The sequence below is a fragment of the Marmota marmota genome, unplaced genomic scaffold (assembly GCF_001458135.2).
Source record: "Marmota marmota marmota unplaced genomic scaffold, marMar, whole genome shotgun sequence".
NCBI lineage: Eukaryota > Metazoa > Chordata > Mammalia > Rodentia > Sciuridae > Marmota > Marmota marmota.
Genome location: NW_026000185.1, coordinates 23,727,357 through 23,746,896, shown reverse-complemented (window position 1 = coordinate 23,746,896; position 19,540 = coordinate 23,727,357). Strand labels below are relative to the sequence as shown.

Sequence of the window (19,540 nt, the reverse complement as noted above, 5' to 3'; positions counted from 1 at the left end):
GCTGTGTGGCTCCCGGGGTGGCGCGCTCATCCGCGGGCAGACGGCGAGCCCTGAGCCCGGCACCTGCGCGCCGCTCCCGCCCCGCTCCCGACTAGCTGGGTCTGCCTGCCCGCCGGCCCCGGGGTTTGCGGCCGCCGCGGCCCAAGGTTCAGAGGCGAACCCCTTGCTGGTGCAGAGGAGAGACCCTCCACCCCCGCCCCGACCTTTCGCCGCCAATCCTGGAAGGGGTTGCGCTCTGTGGACTGAGCAGGCGTCTCGGGGAGCACTTCTGCAGACCCAGTGCTTCCATGTGAGCGACTGCGCTCTCTCCTGACCACCCGGTCCTCCCAGCCGTCTCTGCTGCTGGAGCTTCTGTACTTCGGGGCCAGCAGCAGCTGGGATCCTCGCCCGCCGCCAGGTGTGTGAGGCTCGCACAGCCCCAAGGCTGTCCCGCGCCTCACCGGAGTCTGAGGGGGCGCGGGTCCGGGGCGAGGGCCGGCCGGGTTGTTTGATGGCTTCACTGAGAAGAGTCAAAGTGCTGCTGGTGTTGAACTTGATTGCGGTGGCCGGCTTCGTGCTCTTCCTGGCCAAGTGCCGGCCCATCGCGGTGCGCAGCGGAGACGCCTTCCACGAGATCCGGCCGCGCGCCGAGGTGGCCAACCTCAGCGCGCACAGCGCCAGCCCCATCCAGGATGCAGTGCTGAAGCGCCTCTCGCTGCTAGAGGACATCGTCTACCGGCAGCTGAATGGTAAGGACGCACTGGCGCCCACGGGTCTCGGCGCGCTCGGGCGGGCTGTCATGGGTGAGCTCCCTGGGCTCTCTGCGCTGCGCTCGGTGGCCCGCACCCCAGGGGCCCAACGCGCTCCCTCTTACCTTCCCTGCCCGGTGTTGGGCAGGAGGCGAGGGCTGCTGGCAGGAACAAATGCTTGCTTCTTTTCTGTGCCCCGCAGTAAGTTTGGTTTTAGCTTGGAAACATGTCAATGCCATTGGCGCCCGGTCCCCGCGTGCCAGGCAGGAAATCATTCCTTGGTGACTCCAGCCAGAGCGCAGGAACTGGCAGAACAGCCAACTGGGACTGGAGGCGTGGGCCGATGTCTAGGGAGGAAATGCTGCTTGAGTGCTGCGTATAGTGGGGAGCAGAGCGGGTGCAGGGGTGGATCAGCGGCTTGAGTGTCTGCAGAGTCAAGGCCCCAGGTGGTGTGGCTGATGCCCTTCTGTAATAAGTTGAATGGATGTGTTTCTCGGAAGGCGAGCTGCACAGCTAATAAAGAGTACTTCCTGCTGCCTCAGTGGAGGCTGCTCTTAAAAACACTCCCATTTCTCATCCCACACTGCAGAGGGACAACTGCTGAAGTTCCCCTGAGATCCTGGGAAACAGGTGTTCAGAGGGTAGCAAAGTGAGGTATGGCATCCATCTGTGACAGTGGCCAGAATCTGCCTCATCTAAAGTGTTCTTAGGGAGAAGGGGGAGACTTTTAATGTTCCTTGGTTACACCCAGTCCCAGGGACTGATGATCATTGGACACTTGCTGTCCCCAACATGGGTGTTGCCTACTTGAATTCAGGCAGCTCTGCAGGATCCTAGGTGGGTTTATCTAAGGCTCCTCCCTTCCTGGGCTCCTAACTCATATTCTCACGTGGTAGTTCCAGAACTTCAGATGATCATAAAGATAATGCTGATAAATGAGGGGTGGGATTCTGCTGTGTGTCAGGTACTGTGCAAAGACATCATGAGTGCATTATCTCAGAATGTCCATGTCAGTCCAAGGAGGTTCCACCCCATCCCTGTATGGGAAATGAAAAAACGAGGCTAAGTTGTTCCGAGTCCTGCCGTTAGGAAGCAGTGAGGTTTCCAGTCAGAACCCTGCATCTGGTTAGCCACACAGCCTGTGTTCTTGGCCTATGATGTCCTTCTGATTATGAGGTTTGCTGAAAATAGAAATATGTGGAGGGGCAAGTATAGATGGGACCTGTGTACTGTTGGGGACCATACATAACTGTTTTCACTGTTGTGAGAAGGGACCAGCCCTGCGGCAGGTGGCAGGGGACAGGGAGGAGGAGGATGCCAGACTGTTCTCTTCCTGCTCTCTGATGGTCCCCTCTGGATGATTCCAGGGAAGTTGTGGTCAGTTCCTTGCAGTGTGAAGCAGGTCTGGCCCCTGCCACTTGCAGGTATGGCTAGGTGTGGGGGAGCCCACTGGAGCCTTGAAGAAGCTCTTCTCCCAAGTGTCTAAAAACAAAATGAACCAGTGGAAACAAGACCCCACAGCTAATTTCTGGAGGAATGAGAGGCTTAGTAGATCTCATGTTCTGCACAGATACCTGCCATAGGTATGTCCCTGGAGCCCAGTGGACAGCCCAAGTCCCTGACTCTTGGCTGAATTCAGGGACACTGGCTACTTTGTGGTGGTCAGTTTCTGTGGGGGATTATTAGCTGTAATACAGCCACAGCCCCCAACAGGACTAATAAAATCCTGCATGGTATTTCCTAAGTGTAACAGGCATAATGAATCCATCGAGTCTCTGCAGGAGCCTGCTGCTCTTACTTGCTCCAGGGCAACTTGCTCACAGTGACCCAGCCAGTGAATGATAGGGCTGGGAGTTGACCCTGGACCATCTGGCTCCAGGATGGAGGTTCTCAGCGGCTGCACTAGAGTCTGATCTTTAGGGTGCTTCAGAATCACTACGAGGGCTTGATAAGACACAGATTTCTGGGCTCCACTTCCCAGGTCTCTGACTCAGTAGGCCTGGAGTTGGGCCTGGGAATTTACCTCTAACAAGCTCGTGACCAGGACCATGACCCACTGCTCCATGCTCTCGCCTACATCACGCAGAGCAAGGGCAGAAAACTCTTTCATGGGCCAACCCCAGCTGGCTGGGGCTTCTGAGAAGCTGAGACTTGTGTCCAGTGGCTGGGGGTCTATCTCATGGGCTTCTGCCATGGAAACGGTTCTCAGGTTGTTGAGTTGGGGGTTGTGGGGGTGGGGGGAGGCTGAGTCTTTTTGACTTCCAGCCTCCGCGAGGAGCTGGCAGGAAGGCCCAGTCCAGAGCTTTTCCTGGGCAAGCAAGGAGCTCAAGCTGGGCCTTGGCAGATGTTACCCTCCTGGCCGCCGGGTGTAATTTGTAGTGACAGGAAACCTGGAGGAAAAGCGCAGGGCAGGTTTCGTAATGGAGAGGACCTCCCTCTCCCTCCCCACCCTCCAGCCCTCCCTCTTCTGCCTGTGCTTGTTTGGTTAATGCCTGTGGCTGTGCTATTTCTGCATGGAGGGGCCAGAAGAGGAGGAGAGGCTGCCCCGCCCTGGGGAGATGGCCCCTGGCATCCCATGGCCCTTTGCTCTGCTCCTGCACCCATTGCCACTGAAGGAGAGGGAAACCTTGACCTCAGTGTTCCTTATTCCTCAGCTCGGACCCACAACTGGGCTTCTGGTAGGGACTTCCGGGCTCTGAAGCACAGGAGAGCTGGCCTCTTAGAAGCTGCTCAGTCCTATAGACTTAGGAGGCTCCAGGGGAGGCTCTGGGAGGGCCCTTTCCCTGCTGTTATGTGGCTGTCCCTACTGCCACTCCTCTGATGGCACAGGAGGTTGTGTTGGGCCTGCTGAGAGCCAGACTGCCTCCGAATTGACCCCTCTGCTGAGACCTGCTGCCAAAGCCTGGTGTCCTGCCTTTTGGGAAGCAGTTACAGGTCATCATCTTTTCTTAGTACAGGCGGTGAAGGACCCTTTAAAGAGAAAGCGGAGAAGCTGGTTCGGAGAAGCACACAGGTGTGAATTAGATGTTCTCTCCTCCAGAATCTCCCTCACAGCTCTTCTGTTTCTTCCATCAGGTCCCCTCCCCACCTCCTTCCTTGGGCCTTTATTTCCTGTACCTGGACTCTTGTGGCACTGTCCTTTGACTGAGTGCTGTGTCTTGGTCTCCTCTGTTCTGCTGGGTACACAGTGGTCCAGCTCTCTGATGGGAATGCAACCACTTCCAAGGGCCCTATACCTTCCAGTGGTTCCTGTGTCCTAAGAGATCCCAGTCCCCTTGGAGGCTGGCAGTCGGTGCCTGACCATATGGCTGCAGGGGCGTGGCCTGTGTTCTCACCCCAACCAGACTCATCTGCTTGCTGAATACCCTGCGTTGGCCTGGGGGTCTCAGCCTCCACATTGCAGCCCTGGTCTTGGAGCTGTGCCAGGGGTCCTGGCTTGCTCTGCTCTCCTGACCCCTTCCCCAGGTGTCCATCCTTTCAGGCTTGGCCCAGGTCACCTCCTGTGGGGGTGGGATTGTTGCAGGCTGCACTGTCTGAGCTCTTGCTGTCTGAGTGTTTGAGGCTTGGTCAGTGGCCTGCACTCCTGTGCCTTGGAGTTTCGAGTTCTGAATGAGACAACAGGTTCCGTAAGGGCTGGAACTACACTGTAGACTTCCATCCTTCCTCCACCCCTCAGCAACTTCCATGGCACATTGGATGAGATGTGGGCCCTTGACCTTGTTGATTGACTGGATGGGAGCTGGTTTTAGGAAGTAAATGAAAGCCAGAGGAGATAACCTTCAGCTCCAAAAGGCTGGGTTGGGTTGGGTGATGTGGGAAGGGGAGAGAGCTGGAAGGACTTGGCTAGAAAGACTGAGTACTTGGAAGCTGTGCTGCCTATGCCATCTTGTCTGGGCCATCTCGATCCCATCATGTACCTCTGCCATCTCCTCTGTACCATATTGCCTGCACTGTCTTGCCTCCGCCATCTTCCCTCCACCATCTTGCCTCCGCCATCTTCCCTCCACTATTTTCCCTCCGCCATCTTCCTCCGCCATCTTCCCTCCGCCATGTTGCCTCCACCATCTTGCCTCCAAGTTCCGTCTTCCACCATATTGCCTGCACCGTCTTGCCTCTGCCCTCTTGCCCCAGCCATCTTGCCCCCTACCATCTGGAGTCTGGTGTAGTCTTCATCTTCCTGGCTGAAAGGAACCAGATCCTTCAAGGAGCTTGGAAGTGAAGCAGTCAGGTTAGGGATCAGCAAAAATCAGTACTTTTTAAAGTGGATTATTTAATGATATGAATATGGGTTGATATTGCTTTTTGTAGTGTAAAATCAACTCATTGATTACAGGAAATAATCAGAGAGAGAACAGAGAACTTGGTTAAAACACTTTTAAGTTGGTGGCGTGTGGTTTTGCGCCAGCATCAGGCATCAGGGGCAGATGGTTTTCCTGCTGGATTAGCAGGTAACTCTGTGCAGGCCTGTAGCTCTCTGTTGCCTTTCCTGTCACTTTTGGAGGAAGTTACTTATTCTCTTGTTTTACAGATGAGGAGGGAGGGAAGCAGGGAGGCCACGTGGGTTAGCCAGGGAAGCACAGCCCCTGAAGGACAGGACCAAGACTCAGATCACCATGGCACTTTCCCCGCGTCCAGCTCCCTCCCACGTGCAGGGCAGCTGGAGGGCTGTGGGCTTCATTGTCCCACCCTTCTCAGAGGACCCAGTACAGTGGCTCTGAAGGGTGCACACCAGCGCTCCCTCCCAGAAGCCCAGGGCAGCTCTGACATACCAGGAAAAACAATCGATTCAAGTTAGGGTCCAAATTTAGATTTCAGAAGGATATTGAGTTGAAGCGGAGTTGCTTGAAGAAATTGAAAATCTTTGTGGAAACAGAGAGAAGTCAAAATTACCTGTCCCAGTCCTGCCCCGAAGCCAGGCAGCTGGAGTCAGAGCCAGATGTCCCTGGATAACTCCCTGTACCCTTCCCGCCTCTGCACAAGCCAGGCTCCCGGGCAAGGAAGGAAAATGGGCATGGGGCAGAGGAGGGGTGGCACCTGGGCCTCCAGGGTGGAGGCAGAAAGAAGAGGAGACCTCTCTTCCTTGATGGCAGGGCCTGCCCCATGCTTTGCCCCCTTCCTGCTGGGGCTGTGGGTGTGCCTATGTAGACCACGGGTGCTGAGTGGTACCAGGATTTCCATGGGAAGGTGGTAGGAGGGAAAGAGGGCAGGGCGGGTGTTCACGTGACCTCAGCCACAGGGCCTGCTGAGGGCCAGGCCAGGGTTCTGGAGCATCCATCAGCAGAGCCTGGTGTCCTTTACCTCCAAGGAATCAGCATCTGGTTGCAGCTGGCCCCTCCTGGAGGGGTGGGGAGTCGTGCTCTTGGACAGCCCTGGAAGGCGGGCACATCTGTGTTGCCCAGTACCTGTCATAGGCACCCCGCCAGTGGGGCAGCTGTCGCCTGCCCAGCCCAGAGGTAGCCGGAGAGGCAGCCAGAGTCATTCTTGCTGAAGAAATCCACCCCCCTGACCTTTGGCTGGTGCCAAATCGGGAGTGTTCTTTGTGGACAAGAAGGCTCAGCAATTAGAGCTGAGAGAGAGCGGCAGAGGGAGCTGGGCACAGCAGGGCCTGTTAGCTGGAGGGACAGCCTGAGATCAGGGCGATTAGGAGGAAGGCTGTGGACGTGGGCATCCAGACAGACGGGGCTTGATTGGCACTTCTGTCACCTTTTAATGCTGTGACTGTGGGCAGGTCTCTTCCTTCTTGGGCTGTGAATTGGGGTCGTGGGCTGCCAGGGTGAATTGAGAGTCAAAATGCGGAGCACGTGCGTGGGCTCACTGGACGGCTAAGGGAGGCTCAGCTCCACAGAGCAGGAGACCTGGTGCTGCTCCCCCATATCCAGAGGCCTGGAGCTGTCCGGGCCTGAAGCAGGTGGCCAGGTGCATGGACCGCTGGTGGTGCTTGGCAGCCTGAGCTTGCTCACCAGCATCTGATGTCAGTCTCTAGTGGGTCCAGCGGGGTCCTTTCCGCTCTCGCCTTTCTGAGCTGAGACTAACTTGTGGTCCTTCTCTCTGCCTGTGAGGGAGGTGGAACTCTTCCCTTCCTCTCCTCTTCCCCTTGCTTACAGTGCTGGTGGCTTGGGGAGGTGGCTTTTGAGGCCCAGGAGGAGAAGTGGCAGGCTTCCTGCAGTGTCCCCTCATCTCTTTCCATGGCTTTAGTTACCTGAGGCCAGTGGCAGTCAGCGGTACAGGGAGATATTTTGAGAGAGAGGAAGAGGGAGGAAGAAGAGAGAGAGAGAAAGAGAGATAGAGATAGAGATAGAGAGAGAGAGAGAAAGAGAGAGAGAGAGAAATATCACATTCACGTAATTTTTATTATAGTATGTTATTCTGTTTTTTCATTAGTAGTAATTATTAATCTCTCACTAATTTATAAATTAAGGTTGATCACAGGTATATGCTTAGGAAAAAACATGCAGCCTATTGGGCATGCTGGCCAGCTTTCTGTTACTATAACAGAGATACCTGAGATAAGTCAACTTGAAAGAGCAAAGGTTTATTTTGGTTCCTAGTTTTGGAGATTGCTTTGAATGGAGTACCATATGCCATGGTAGAGTACATGGGGCGAGCACGCCTTTTCACCTCATGGTGGGCGGGGAGTGAGAGAGGAAGAGAACAGGGTTCCACAGTCTCTTCCCAGGGCACACCCCCAGAGGCCCAAGACCCCCCACCAGGCCCCACCTCTTACAGATCTCCACTGCCTCTGGAAGGCTGGGGCACAAGCCCAACACCAGCCTCTGGGGACACTGCAGACCCCTGCCATGGGTCGTGGTTGGCAGGATGTTGGTGTCGGGTACCCGCCCAGGGGCGAGCTGTATGTCAGACCCTTCGAGGAGCACGCTGGTCCTCCACGCTTACTAGTGAGCTCTTCGGGAGAGAGGCGTGGAAAGGGTGCTGACCTCCTGCTGCCTGGCCCTGGAGCCCTAGATGGAAGACCCCTTGCAGTTTGACCAGGTGCACACCAGGTCCCCAAGCGTGCTGGACTGGGTGTGCAAATACGAGCCTTGAGCAGACACTGGGTAGGCACTGGACCAGCGAGGGCTGGACTTGCACAGGGGCACCAGGAAGTCCTGACACGTGGGGCACAGAGCCCAGCCGGGCAGGTGTGGAAGCTCATCAGAGGAAATGGACGCTCCTGGAGCTGGGAGGCCTCAGACTCGGGGTGGGGGACCCGTGTGCAGGCAGAAGAGGGCTGGGTGGTAAGTGAGGTGGCTGGCGGTGGAAGTTGCTCAGGGAACCAGGTGGAGGACTAGCCCCACCAGGCTTGGAGTCCCAGGCTGGTTTGGACTAGGCCGTCGCAGGGGCTTCAGCTGATGCTGTGTTAGGGCTTTGTGTCTTGAGGATTGGGGAAGGGGCTTAGAATATGGAGCAGGTGTGTCCTGGGGTCTGTGGGGTTTGGGTCCAGGACCTGCCATGCATACCAAAATCCGGTGACATCTAAGTTCTTACATTAAGTAGTACAGTCTCCACGTAGGATTTACTTACGATCTCCTGTGTGCTTTCCCTCCCTTCAGATTCCCTACCATACCTGATCCAATGCAGAAGCTCTGCAAGTAGTTGTCACGCTGTGTTGTTTAGGGCACCGTCACAAGAAAGGAACTCTGGGCTGGGGTGTAGCTCAGTGGTGGAGGCTTGCCTAGCATGGGGAGGCCCTGGTCCATCCCCAGAACCCCAAAAGGAAAAGGAGGAGGAGGAGGANAGGAAGAAGAGGAGGAGGAAGAGAAGGAGGAAGAGGAGGAAGAGGAAGATGAAGAGGAGGAGGAGGAGAAGGAGGAAGAGGGGGAGGAGAGAAAGAAAGAAGGAGGCTCTGTCTGTGTTGAGAACAGACACAGTTCCCAGGGTATTCTGACTGATGGCCTCTGGGCTGCCAGGATGCAGAGCCTAAGGCCCAGAAGCTCTGAAGCTGTGGATGGAAAGAGCTGACCCCAGGGGGCTTGTGGTGCTGCCCCGCCATGCCCAAGTGCAGGATTCGACACTCTCTGAACCTGGCCTGATGCCCAATGTGCCTCCCTCGGAAGCCTCTGCCTTGGTCATCTCCAGAAGCAGGAGTTGGCACCTGGCATGGTTCCATTTGGAACATCAGAATCAGCCCTGGGCAGCTGGGCCCTGCCCTTTCCCTGGGGTGGCCCCTTCCTGGGCTCCCAAGGCTCTGAAGCCTCCTGAGGCCCAGCCCTAGCACGCCCTCTTCCCTGGCTCCCAGGCTCCCTCCTCCATCCTCTGGAGCCTGCGGGGATCCTTGCGGCTTCCCCAGGACCCCACCTCCCGTCCCCATGGCAGTCCTACCCGGGCACCTGGCAGGCTCTTCCCAGCTGGACCCTTGGCCTGGCCGTGCAGCCCTGAGGATGGGTCTCCCTCCTGTGCCCTGTACCTCCCAGAGCATCTTCCAGAGAGGAAGTGGGATGGGCTGGAGGGTTCTCTGGAGACCTGGAGAGGTTAGAGGAGTGGCAGGACTCCATGGTGGGTCCCCTCTCATCCCCTAGCCCCACTGTCTGTCACAGAGGACAAGAAGCTGGCTCCACCCAGCTGCGACCCCAGCAGCCCACTTCATGCAGGCTGGTCCAGCTGTGGTTGCCATACCCCAGGGCCAACCTGGGGTTGCTGTCGGAGGCCACCCTGGGCTCTGGGGCCTCCAGACCCTGTGGACAGGGATGGAGAACCAGGCCCTGGTTGGGACCCACTGTCCTCAGCAGCTCCTGGGAAGTGCAGAGGAGTCTACTCTGCACAGTGGCCTTCAGCTGGATGGGCAAGAGCCATAGTCCCCTCTGCACAGGTGGCTTGCAGCTGTAGGGACAGGAGCCATAGAGTTGTGGATCAGTCCTCTCCCTCCTCCCCCTCCCCTCCCCCTCCCCCTCCCTCTGGGTGAGTCCCCACAGTTGGACAGGTAGATGACAACTAGCTCAGCCCCCATAGAGAAGTCCTCTTTAATCACGTCCTGTCATTGCTGACTGCAGTGGGAGCCTGGCTGTGCCTGAGGAGTGGGCCACCGAGGAGCAGGGCTAGGACTGGAGCCAGGTTCCAGAGGACGTCCATCCTCGCCTTGGATCAGTGCTGGCTGTGAGAGGAGTGTGCACGAGGGTGTCCTGCGAACATGGATCCTCAGGAGCCAGGGTGGTCAGCTGTTTCTGAGGACCAAAGTGTGTGCACTACAGATTGAGCTTGTGGCTTTGGGTCCTTTAACCGGGATCCTGAGTCACCTCTCCTCCCCACCCTTCCCCAAGCCCCAGTCCCCAGTCCCAGGCCCTTCTCCCAGGCCCTCCCTGACCACCTTGTCAGGGCTAATTGTTTCTTCTGGGCTCTCCTGGCCTTGGCAGGGGTCACTCTTAGCCCTTGTTCAGCTCTGCTTGGTCCTAGTGCATTGTTGATGAGGTGATTGCAAGACAATAGACTTTATTCCCCTCTGTCATTTAGCCACCAATTGCCCAGCATGGAACCTGTTCTCACTTCACACTCCAGACCCAGTGGTGGCTGGTGGTGGCTGATGGTGGCTGGTGGTGGCTGGTGGTAGCTATTGGTGGCTGATGGTGGCTAGTGGTGGCTGGTGGTGGCTAACTTGGCTGGGCATTGTGATGTCACGCCTCAGGTCAGTATCTCATCTGGTCTTTTCCTCAAGGTTAGGAGATGGCTGTTGTTGTCCTTGTCATATCTACAAGGGAGGAAGTGCTGTGGGCCGGTGACCACGTCCGCTCCTGTTGCTTAGTCAAGAAACAGAGTCTCCCAGGCGGGCTCCCACTTTGGCTAGGACATAGGCTGCGGCTGGCCTTGATTCAAGAGCACAGTTGTTTTTGTGGTGGCCAAAGAGGAGAGGAGGAGTGGCATTTGCACTGTGAGGTCACGTGTCTGCCATTCCCTGTCCACTCCCAGTACAGTGCGATGACAGGACCGTGATGATGCTTGTTTGAGGCAGGGTGTCACCTGTTGCAGGCCGGCCTCTATCTCGTGGTCCTCCTGCCTCAGCCTTCAGTGTGGCTGGGTACGGGTGTGCGCCACCATGCCCAGGCTTCAGTAAATATTAAAGTGAAGCAAGACTCTTGGTTATCTAAGAAAATCATTTGCCTAGAATATTTAACTTCTTGGGGATTCTGGTTAATTTAGACCTGGTTAACTTAGATCTCAGAGATTGAAACTACACATGTAACTGTAGATTGTCAGTGTTAACATGCACATTTCTGCATCTCTGAAATTAGAATTCAAGTTCTGATCAGTGACACTGTAGTTTAACTGACAGCAGCTTCTCCCTTATGGGTAAGTAAACTTGGCGCATCTTGCACCTGAGCATTGTGGATTTGATGAAGGATAGTACGTGGTATTTGCCTGTGTATATGTCCACCATCTCTTACCACATGCAGCTATTTTTTATTGAGCATCTAATACATAGACAGGTGATCAGTGGTGACTTATACTATTATATCCATTTTACAGACCAGGAAAGAAAAACTCAGAGCAGTGAATGGTTGTCCTGCCCATGCCCTATTCTGTCCTCTGCTGTGAGGTTGGTGCTTACTGACCCCTGGACTGGGTGAAGTGTTGGTCAGTGGGCAGCTGGTCTGGGCGCTGCCAGGGTGGGTCCTGGGCTGTGAGCGGGATGGGTGGGGGAACCTTCCCTCCCTCACGCAGGGCTAGGAGTCACCAGCGTCGAAAGTTGTCAAGCTGTTAATTCTAGGGCTCTAAATTATGCTGTGTGAGCTTTAAATTCAGCCCTAATTAGAACAAAACGCGAAAAAAGTGAAATTGATATTAAGTTAATTAAAAGACTTTGCTTGTATTTGCAAGGACATTAGCTCAGCTAAACAGGAGTGCTGACCAGTGCATGGTGCTGATTCCCCTCCCAGGGCGCTCCCGCAGGCTACGCTCCCTGGCCCTGCCCCACGCCCTGCCCTGTGCCCTGCCTGCCTCCATGCGTCTGTCTTGTTGAGGTCCTCCTGGCTCCAGTCAGGCTGAGCCTAGTGTGATCCTGAGATGGTCAAAGCCCAGCTCTGAGCAGGGGCCACACCACCTGCCAAGGGTTCAGGCCCTGGAGTGTGGGGGTCTCAGAGGGGCTGTGTGGTCACATGGGCACCTGCTTCGAGAAGCTGAGACCAGGGGCCGAGGCAGCCCCCTGTAGCTGCAGGGCACCTTCTTCCCATGCTCCCCACCATCCTGATGTGTGGCCCAGACCTGGGTTGGTGGGGGTGTGGAGGGTGGGCCCTCAGTGTGGCACCCTACAGGGAGGGGTGTGTCCGCTATGATCCCTGCAGGCCGTCCAGAGCTACCCTTGCTCCAGCTGGGGCTGTAGAGGCCAAGATGGGCTCACAGAGCTGACCCTTAGCTGCCCTGCAGCTCCCTGAGGCCATGACACCCATCAGCAGAGGGGCGTGGAAGCCATGTGGCCTCTGTCAGGACTGCTCCACAGGCTCCCGCGGGTGCCACAGCCACCTGCCCCTCTTCCCCTGCTCTGCTTCCCTCCTCCCCTTCCTCCTTCTCCTCTTCCTTCTCTTCCTCCTCCTCTTCCTCCTCCTCCTCCCTCTTCTTCCTCCCTCCTCCTCCTCCTCCTCCTTTTCTTTTTTCCCACTTTCAGTGGTGGTTCTGCAGTGCACTTCTTGATGGCCTACAAGGTGGGAGGATTCCTGGTCCCTGAATCACTGTGTGGAGCGGAATCTACCCTCCCTAGCCATCTCTTGCTGTCTCAGGGAATTGAACCATTCTTATCCAGGCGAGTTCAGGCAGGCAGGACTGGAACACTCGAATCTCTGAGCCACAGGACAGGCTGTCCCTCCATCTCTGTGTTGGATTGATAGGAACAGAAAATGCTGATTGAACTTAATAATCACAGGGGTGGTGTGGGTGCTTGGATTGAAAGCCACCTATTTCGAAGCTGGCATCTGTATTTGATCTGCTGCTGGCTGTAAAAAGACAGTTTTGTTTACAAAATGACGGAATGATTATAATCATCCCTACTTATGCTCCTTGTGGAGCTGAGGAGTAAGTACTGAAATATAGCTAAGTTGTTTGCAATTATAAACAACCAAATAATATATGCATTGTCCTTATTACAGCTTCTGCTGATAGGAATTGGCATTTTTCAAGATGAGAGAAACCAAAAAGGTTAGTTTAAGAATTAGCAATTAAAGAAACCACGGTCTTTGCTGCCACTGCATTCTAAATCACGCAAACGGTTCTGTATGTGCGAGTTCCACCGTCTCCTTTAGAGCAATTACGGAGATGCATTCTCAAGATAAAAATGGAGTTCAGTCGGAGAATATTTAAGAGCTCTTTAATGATGTTAAAAACTTTGCTAATTTGTCAAGTTCTTTTAAAATCCACTTCATTTTTTTTCCTGCCTACCCGTCTTCTTGCAACTGGTCTGATAACAGAAGACTTGAGAACAGGGGCTGAGATGACTATTAAAAGACACAAGTCTCATGAAATACCTTCTCAAGAGTTTTCCCTTTGACTTTATTAGCTGAAGGTGAGCGTGCGGGAAGACATAGAACCCTTGGGCCGTGTTTTGTGCACAAAGCTATTTGGGGAGAAAACCAAGGCGGAACAGCAGCTGTAATGGGTGGTTTGGATTAAACTTTTTCTTCCAGTGCCCCTCAGGGGCTGGTGTGCGTGGGCCCTGGGGAGGAATGTTTTGCTGCGGCTTCTTCATCTTCTGCTTCTCTATGCAAATACCAGCCAGCAAGCGGAAGCTAGCAAGTGGCTTGTGATCCCCAACCCCTGTCCCTGACACCATTACCTGTTGTTCCAGCTCCTTCTTCAGGACACTGTGATCTGTGCTTCTGCACAAGAAAGGGTTGGTGTTAACGGTTCACGTTTTCATTGGTGGGTGAGTTCATGAGCACCCCTCAGGAATGGTTCTTGAAAACCTACTCTTCAGTAGAGAAAGTTTGACACAGCACTGAGTTCCAGACAGGAGTCAGAGACATGGCCTTGGCCTTCTAGCTCCCTCCCTAGCCGCCTGACCTCGATGAGCTTTCATGCCTTAGAGTAAGCAGCAGCTTTGGAGTTAGATGGACTCTGTATTAGCTTTGTATTACTGTGACAAAATACTTGAGGTGATCAGCCTATGAAGAGGAAAGGTTTGTTTTGGTTTGCAGCTTGGAGGTTTCAGTCCATGATTGGTTGACCCATTGATTCCGGGCCTGTGGCGAGGCAGCACATCATGGGGAGCACAGGGGCTGAGGGAGCCGCTCACCTCAACGCAGCCGAGGAGCGGAGAAGAGAGGAAGGGGCTGGGGTCCCACAATCCCTTTCAAGAGCGTGTCCTGGTGACCCGACTTCCTTCCACGAGGCTCCATCTCCTAATGGTGCTGCTGGCTCCTGACAGTGCCACCAGCTGGGGCTGAGCCATCCACTCCGAGCCCTTGGGGTCATTCAGGATCACATTACGGCGAGAGCTGGAGCAAGGCATGTCACCGAGCTGTGGTGAGCCCTGTCACCCACCTGGTAAACAGCAGCCACTCCTGCGAACAGGACCAGAAGGTGTGAGGTGGGGTTTACAGAGTCTTGAGCACCTGCACACAGAAGGCCTGGGCAGGGGGCTGACGCTGTAGTGCTGGCCATCGCTGCCGTGGCTGCTCCTCAGGGCAGGACACCCAGCTCCTCCCCACTCTGTTTATTCCCGTGAAATCCTGGAAGCCCTGGGTGCTTCAGGCCCTGAGATTTTGCGGACAGGAAGCACGGCTGGGGATGCAGGGGTGCATGTCCATGGGAACGAGCTGCAGAGGAGGGCAGACGGGCTCCTTCTGGCAGCAGGGATGGGCAGGGGCTCTCTGAGGGGTGGTGGTTTTAAAGCACATCTGCAAATTCTGACACCGCGTCAGAGACTGGGCTCCCTAAAGCCAGGCTGGAGACACCACATGGAGAGGGACAGAGGCCAAGAGCCTGTTCCAGCTCCCACTGGCTGTGCCCAGCGTAGGTACCAGAGGTGGGAAGGAGCCGGCCTTCCAGCCTCTCCCAGCTGATACCACGAGCCAGCAAAGAGCTGTCCCCTGCCCTGATTTGTGCCCTGTCCAATTGCAAATTCATGAGCAAAATAAATGTAGTTGCTGTTTTAAGCCACTAAGTTTTTATACAGCAATAAATCATTGGAATACTGGGGCCGAGGCCGTAAGCATACTAAGGGGTTGTTTTCCTAAGTGTAATAACTAGACTCCTGAGAGGATGGAGCCCGAGATGCCAACAGTGAGAAAACAGCGACCGCGAGCACCTACTGAGTGCTTGCTTCACGCACCAGGCCCTGTGCCGAGGATGCTGTGTGGGCACCAAAGTCAGTGATGGACGTTTAGGTCGTCTTGGGTTTACCTGCCACCAATGGACTGTGGATAGAGCTGACTGTCAGGTGGGGTCAGGCTGGCCTGCATTTCTGGTGCCTGTCAGCCGAGTCTCTGTGCAGTGCTGGTGGGTTTTAGATGGGGAAGGAAGGAAGGTGGCCATTGTGAGAGGCGCCCTCCCAGAGGGTGTCGCCGGGCCAGCATAAAGCCGCGTGCCTGGTCTCAGGGATGTGCTCCAAGCTCGTGGCGCCTCACTGCTGTAGGACTTTGAGCAGAGAGCACTCAGTGGACCTTGGTTCTGCGGGGCTCAGACACTTCTGCTCCAGAACCTGGAGAACTGGTGCTTCTAGGGACAGTTCATGCCGTAAACGTGAGGCTTGCTTCTCTTGGGTGTTTCCCGCATAAGTGGACTGTGGTGCTGGTCTCTGAGACTGTCCACAGCGTGGCCTCCTCTGGACCAAAGATAAATGCTGCCCGCTTCTTTATTCTCAGTAAGAAGAGAGGGAAGTAGAGGTGCTTGTCTAAATCATGGTCTTACGGCAGGAAAACAAGTCAGCATTCCCCAGGTCCCCAGAGTGGCAGCCTTTCTTACTCCATTCTTCTCTTGGAGGCATGTATGTGCGTGCAAATGCATATGCACATGCACATGCACACATGCACATGCACACGCCCACACACGCATGTATATGCACACACAATGCACATGCACACACTGCCAGTAGCTTCAACCCTTACTGAAGGTTGGGGATACAGTCCACCAGTGCTTCCCGGGCCTGCCAGAGCTCGCTTCCAGTTACCTGGGGAGCTTTGGAGAAAGGCACCGAGGCCCAGCTCCCTCCTCCTGGATCTTTGCATTTTAGACAGGCTGAACATCCTGAGTCTCAAGACTGGAGACGTAGATTCTCTGAAGTCTGAAACCTTTTGAGTAATTGGCATTTTGGGGTTTGGGTTTTTGGATTATGGATGTTCAACTGGTAAGTTTTAGGCTGAGGTTCCAAAATCTGAAGTCCTGCCAGCCCCAGGCACTCCACCCGGATGAGGCGGGACTGTGCTCTTCTCGAGCTCAGGGCGGGTTCTCAGGGCCTCTGAGGTGACTGCACCTGTGTTTTGACGTCCAGTGCCCCTGCCTCACCTTGGTTTGGTTTCCTGAGGTTTCAGTCACCCACAGTCAGCTGGGGTCTGGCCACGTGCATGGAACGTTCCAGTAATGAGCACTGATGAGTGGTATGGCCCTGTTGGCCCTCTTCTCATCCCCCTTGGTGCCTGGGGATGGCTCCTTGTTGTGGGATGGACAGGCCCTGGTTTTAGTTCTGAAGTATTGAGCTTCCTGAGGCTGCGGTGTAGATGGGATGAGTTGATTTATGAGGGTGTCTCAACATCCCTGACTCCTAGGAGAGTCTGCATCAGCCCCGTTTCTGCGGCTCGTGGTCTTGTGGCCAAGGTCGCTGTCTCTCCCCTGGGGTCCCCGGCCCTCTGTGAGCACGGTAGCCAGCCATCCTGGTGCTCCGGGCCATTGTCCCATGCTGGCCGGGTTGGCTCTTGGTTTGGTAAGATGGGTCTCAGAGGCTGCATTCCGTTCTGTTTGCTGTGAGCACAGTTTTGGTGTTTTTTCAGACGTGAGACTTGCTTCTCCTGGGCATTTCCTGCACCAGTGGACTGTGGTGCTGGTCTCTGAGTCCCCCCATGCCTCAGTCATTTGCAGCCCCCTTCCATCTCCCTGCTCCCTGGCATGGCTTCTCCCACCGCAGAGCGCAGCTGTTTTTACCCGGGATGTGGGGGTTGGCCTTTCCTGGGTGCTGTGCTTTGTCCTGCTGAGCAGGGGCCTTTCCCTCCCCTACGCATGCTGTTCCCTGGCCTGGATTTTGCTCTGCTTGCCTCTCCTTTTGCTGCGAGGGGCCTTCCCTCGGGAAGGAGACATGTCTCTGCCAGCTCTCCCAGGCAGTGAAGGCTGGTGGCTGGCATGGTGGCCACATGCAGAACGGTCCCTGAGGTGTGCCTGTGCTCTGCGGGATCTTGCAGCCTTCTGCGCGGTTTCCCACCTCTCAGGGTCCGTTTCCCCTTCAGCCTTCTGAGACTTTCAAGCTGGGGTTCACGGACGCGGTTCTCCTCTTTCTCTCCTCCCAGGGCATCATCAGTTTATGGATCTAATAGAATTATGGGATCGCAGTAACCAGCGCAGCCGGCAGGAAGAGGTCTGGGAGGAAGCGGGTGAGCTGTGGCAGGTGTGCAGCTCAGCTGGCGAGAGCAGAAGCGGGCAGCCTGCAGCCCGGGCACCTGCGCTCACGGCGTTTACCAGGGTGGGTGTCGCCCCCACTGCAGCCAGTCAGTCAGGAGGGTGTCCATGGTGTCCAGGGAGATCGCTCATCTGGTACAGGGCCAGGGAAAGCAGAGTGCAGAGTGGCACTGTCACGACCCCACGGCGTTCACACAACTGCACTTTGCTCAGTGTGTGTAAATATGGTTGCATCTTTTAGATCCTTGGATATTAAGATTGTGTGCAGTGTGTGCACTTATCACTCAATGTCCTTGTACTGCGTCGGGCACCTTGTAAAGACCTTTGTGAAGGTGGCTCTTGTGGCATCTCAACCCAGCGGGTTCACCCAAGTCATTTCCCCACCTGCTACAGGCAGATATGGAGGCTGCTTCCAAAGGTCTGAAGTGTCACACAACTTCCCATGGAGGGTGATGTCCGCTATCAGACAGAAGCGGTCGCGCGTGGAGGGAGTGGGCCAGGAGGTGCAGGCCTTGGAAGGGCTCTGCTGTGCTCCATCTGGATGTTCCCGGTAGGTCCGCATTTCCTCAGCCTGCAGGGTCTTTGTGGGCGGTTTCTGTCCACAGCGAGTAGATCCTGTGGTTCTGGAACCCTGCTGACGTGGAAGTTCACAGTCCCACCTTCTCCTCTCTTGATTGGCAGTGAGATTGCGAATTTCTTCAGGTGTCATTTATTTGCATTTGTAGAATTTTTAGTTCTGAGTTACAGGTTGAAAGCAGAATGGCCTTGTTGATTAATTCGGCTGTTCATGTGTGCGCCTGTGACCTGTGAGGATGAGCTCTCTGCTTAGGTGTTGCCTTGAGTCTGCTTCCCGAGGGTGGGATGGAGGCGTGGCCTCACACTCTCGCAGACCATTCACTTTTGCAAGGTTCTCCCTCATTCTCCATCTAGGAAAATATTCAGGTGTGTTTTTCTGTTTTTATTAGAATGATTCAGTGGGTGGCTGGAGCTGTGGCTCAGGGGTGGAGCACTTGCCTAGCTCGTGTGAGGCCCTGGGTTCCAGCCTTAGCACCACATAAAAATAAACGAACAAAATAAAGGCACTCTGTCCATCAACAACTCAAAAAAAAAAAAAAAAAAAAGAATCCAGGGGGATGTTGGTTGTGACTTTTGTGTCCTGGGGGGGCTGAGATTCCGAGCTTGGTGTTGCCCTGCTGGCTGAGCCCTGCTGCCCTTCTCCTTCATCTGAGATTCTCTCAGTGCTCTGCACTGCTGAGGATTCAGGATGCCTCCCAAGATGTCTGTACAGTGCCAGCCTGTGCTGGGAGCCCCGCCGTGTGGTGTTGGGGATGTGACCACGTTAGCCCCCACATTTTCCTTCTCATCTTCTGGTTTTTAAAAGATGCTCATTGTTATTCCACTTTTTTTTCACAACTTCCATTTGCTAAAATTCCTACTTTTGTTTCTGTCTCAAAGACCAGCAACGTTCCTGGAAGGAAGGAGCATAGGATAGACTTTCGGAGATTTTGTTTTGTATTTCCTTTTCTTTATAAATATGCACTTTGATGGATGCCAGAGCTGCTGTGATGGAATCTGAACACCTTGCTTCATGCTGTTCTCTGATATTTAGTGTCACAGTGTGGAGGCCAAATCCCCCATCCATCTTTCCACCCATCCATCCATCCATCCATCCACCCATCCATCCATCCATTCATCCCCCATCCACTTATCCACCCATCCACCTATTCACCCCCATCCACCTATCCACCCATCTACCCATCCATTCATCCACCCATCCACCCATCCACCCATCAATCCATCCATCCATCCATCCATTTACCTGTCCACCCGTCCACCCACCCATCCACCAGTCCATCCATCCATCCACCCATCCATTCACCCATCCACCCCATGCCTTCATCCAGAACCAGCTACATATGTTGCAGGGCCCAGTGAAAAACAAAAACGCAGGCCCTCATGTCCATCCAACAATTACCAACAGTTTTGAGAAGGTAAAAGCAGAGCAGTAAACCAGGTGCAGGGCCCTGCTAAGCACAGGGTCCGTGACTGCTTGAAGTCACCTCGAGGCCAGGCCTGTATCCATGATGGACACCCAGCCCCTGGACACCTGCTGGGCATACCACATGCTCTGTGCCTCAGGGAAAGAGCCCTGTAGACTCTCGTAGCCAGCGGAGGACATAGGTGAGCTGTCTATGGTGTCTTGAGTCCAGGAGGACATGGTTGCCCAGAGGAGAGAGCTCCCCTGACCTGGCCTCCAGGGGGGACTTTCGGGAAAGGACAGTGTGTGGGCC

General features: G+C 55.0%; 1 protein-coding gene across 2 annotated transcripts in view; it reads left to right on the top strand.

Moving 5' to 3' along the window:
• Positions 1–19,540, top strand: part of Galnt17 (polypeptide N-acetylgalactosaminyltransferase 17) — a 362,408-nt gene continuing 342,868 nt past the window's right edge. Inside the window, exon 1 of one of the 2 annotated variants that reach the window (XM_048789883.1) lies at positions 1–728. In XM_048789883.1, coding sequence (XP_048645840.1) covers positions 491–728 — 238 coding nt within the window. In that variant the 5' untranslated portion in view covers positions 1–490. The remainder of the gene's footprint in view (positions 729–19,540) is intronic. The other variant, XM_048789885.1, reaches the window with a different exon arrangement.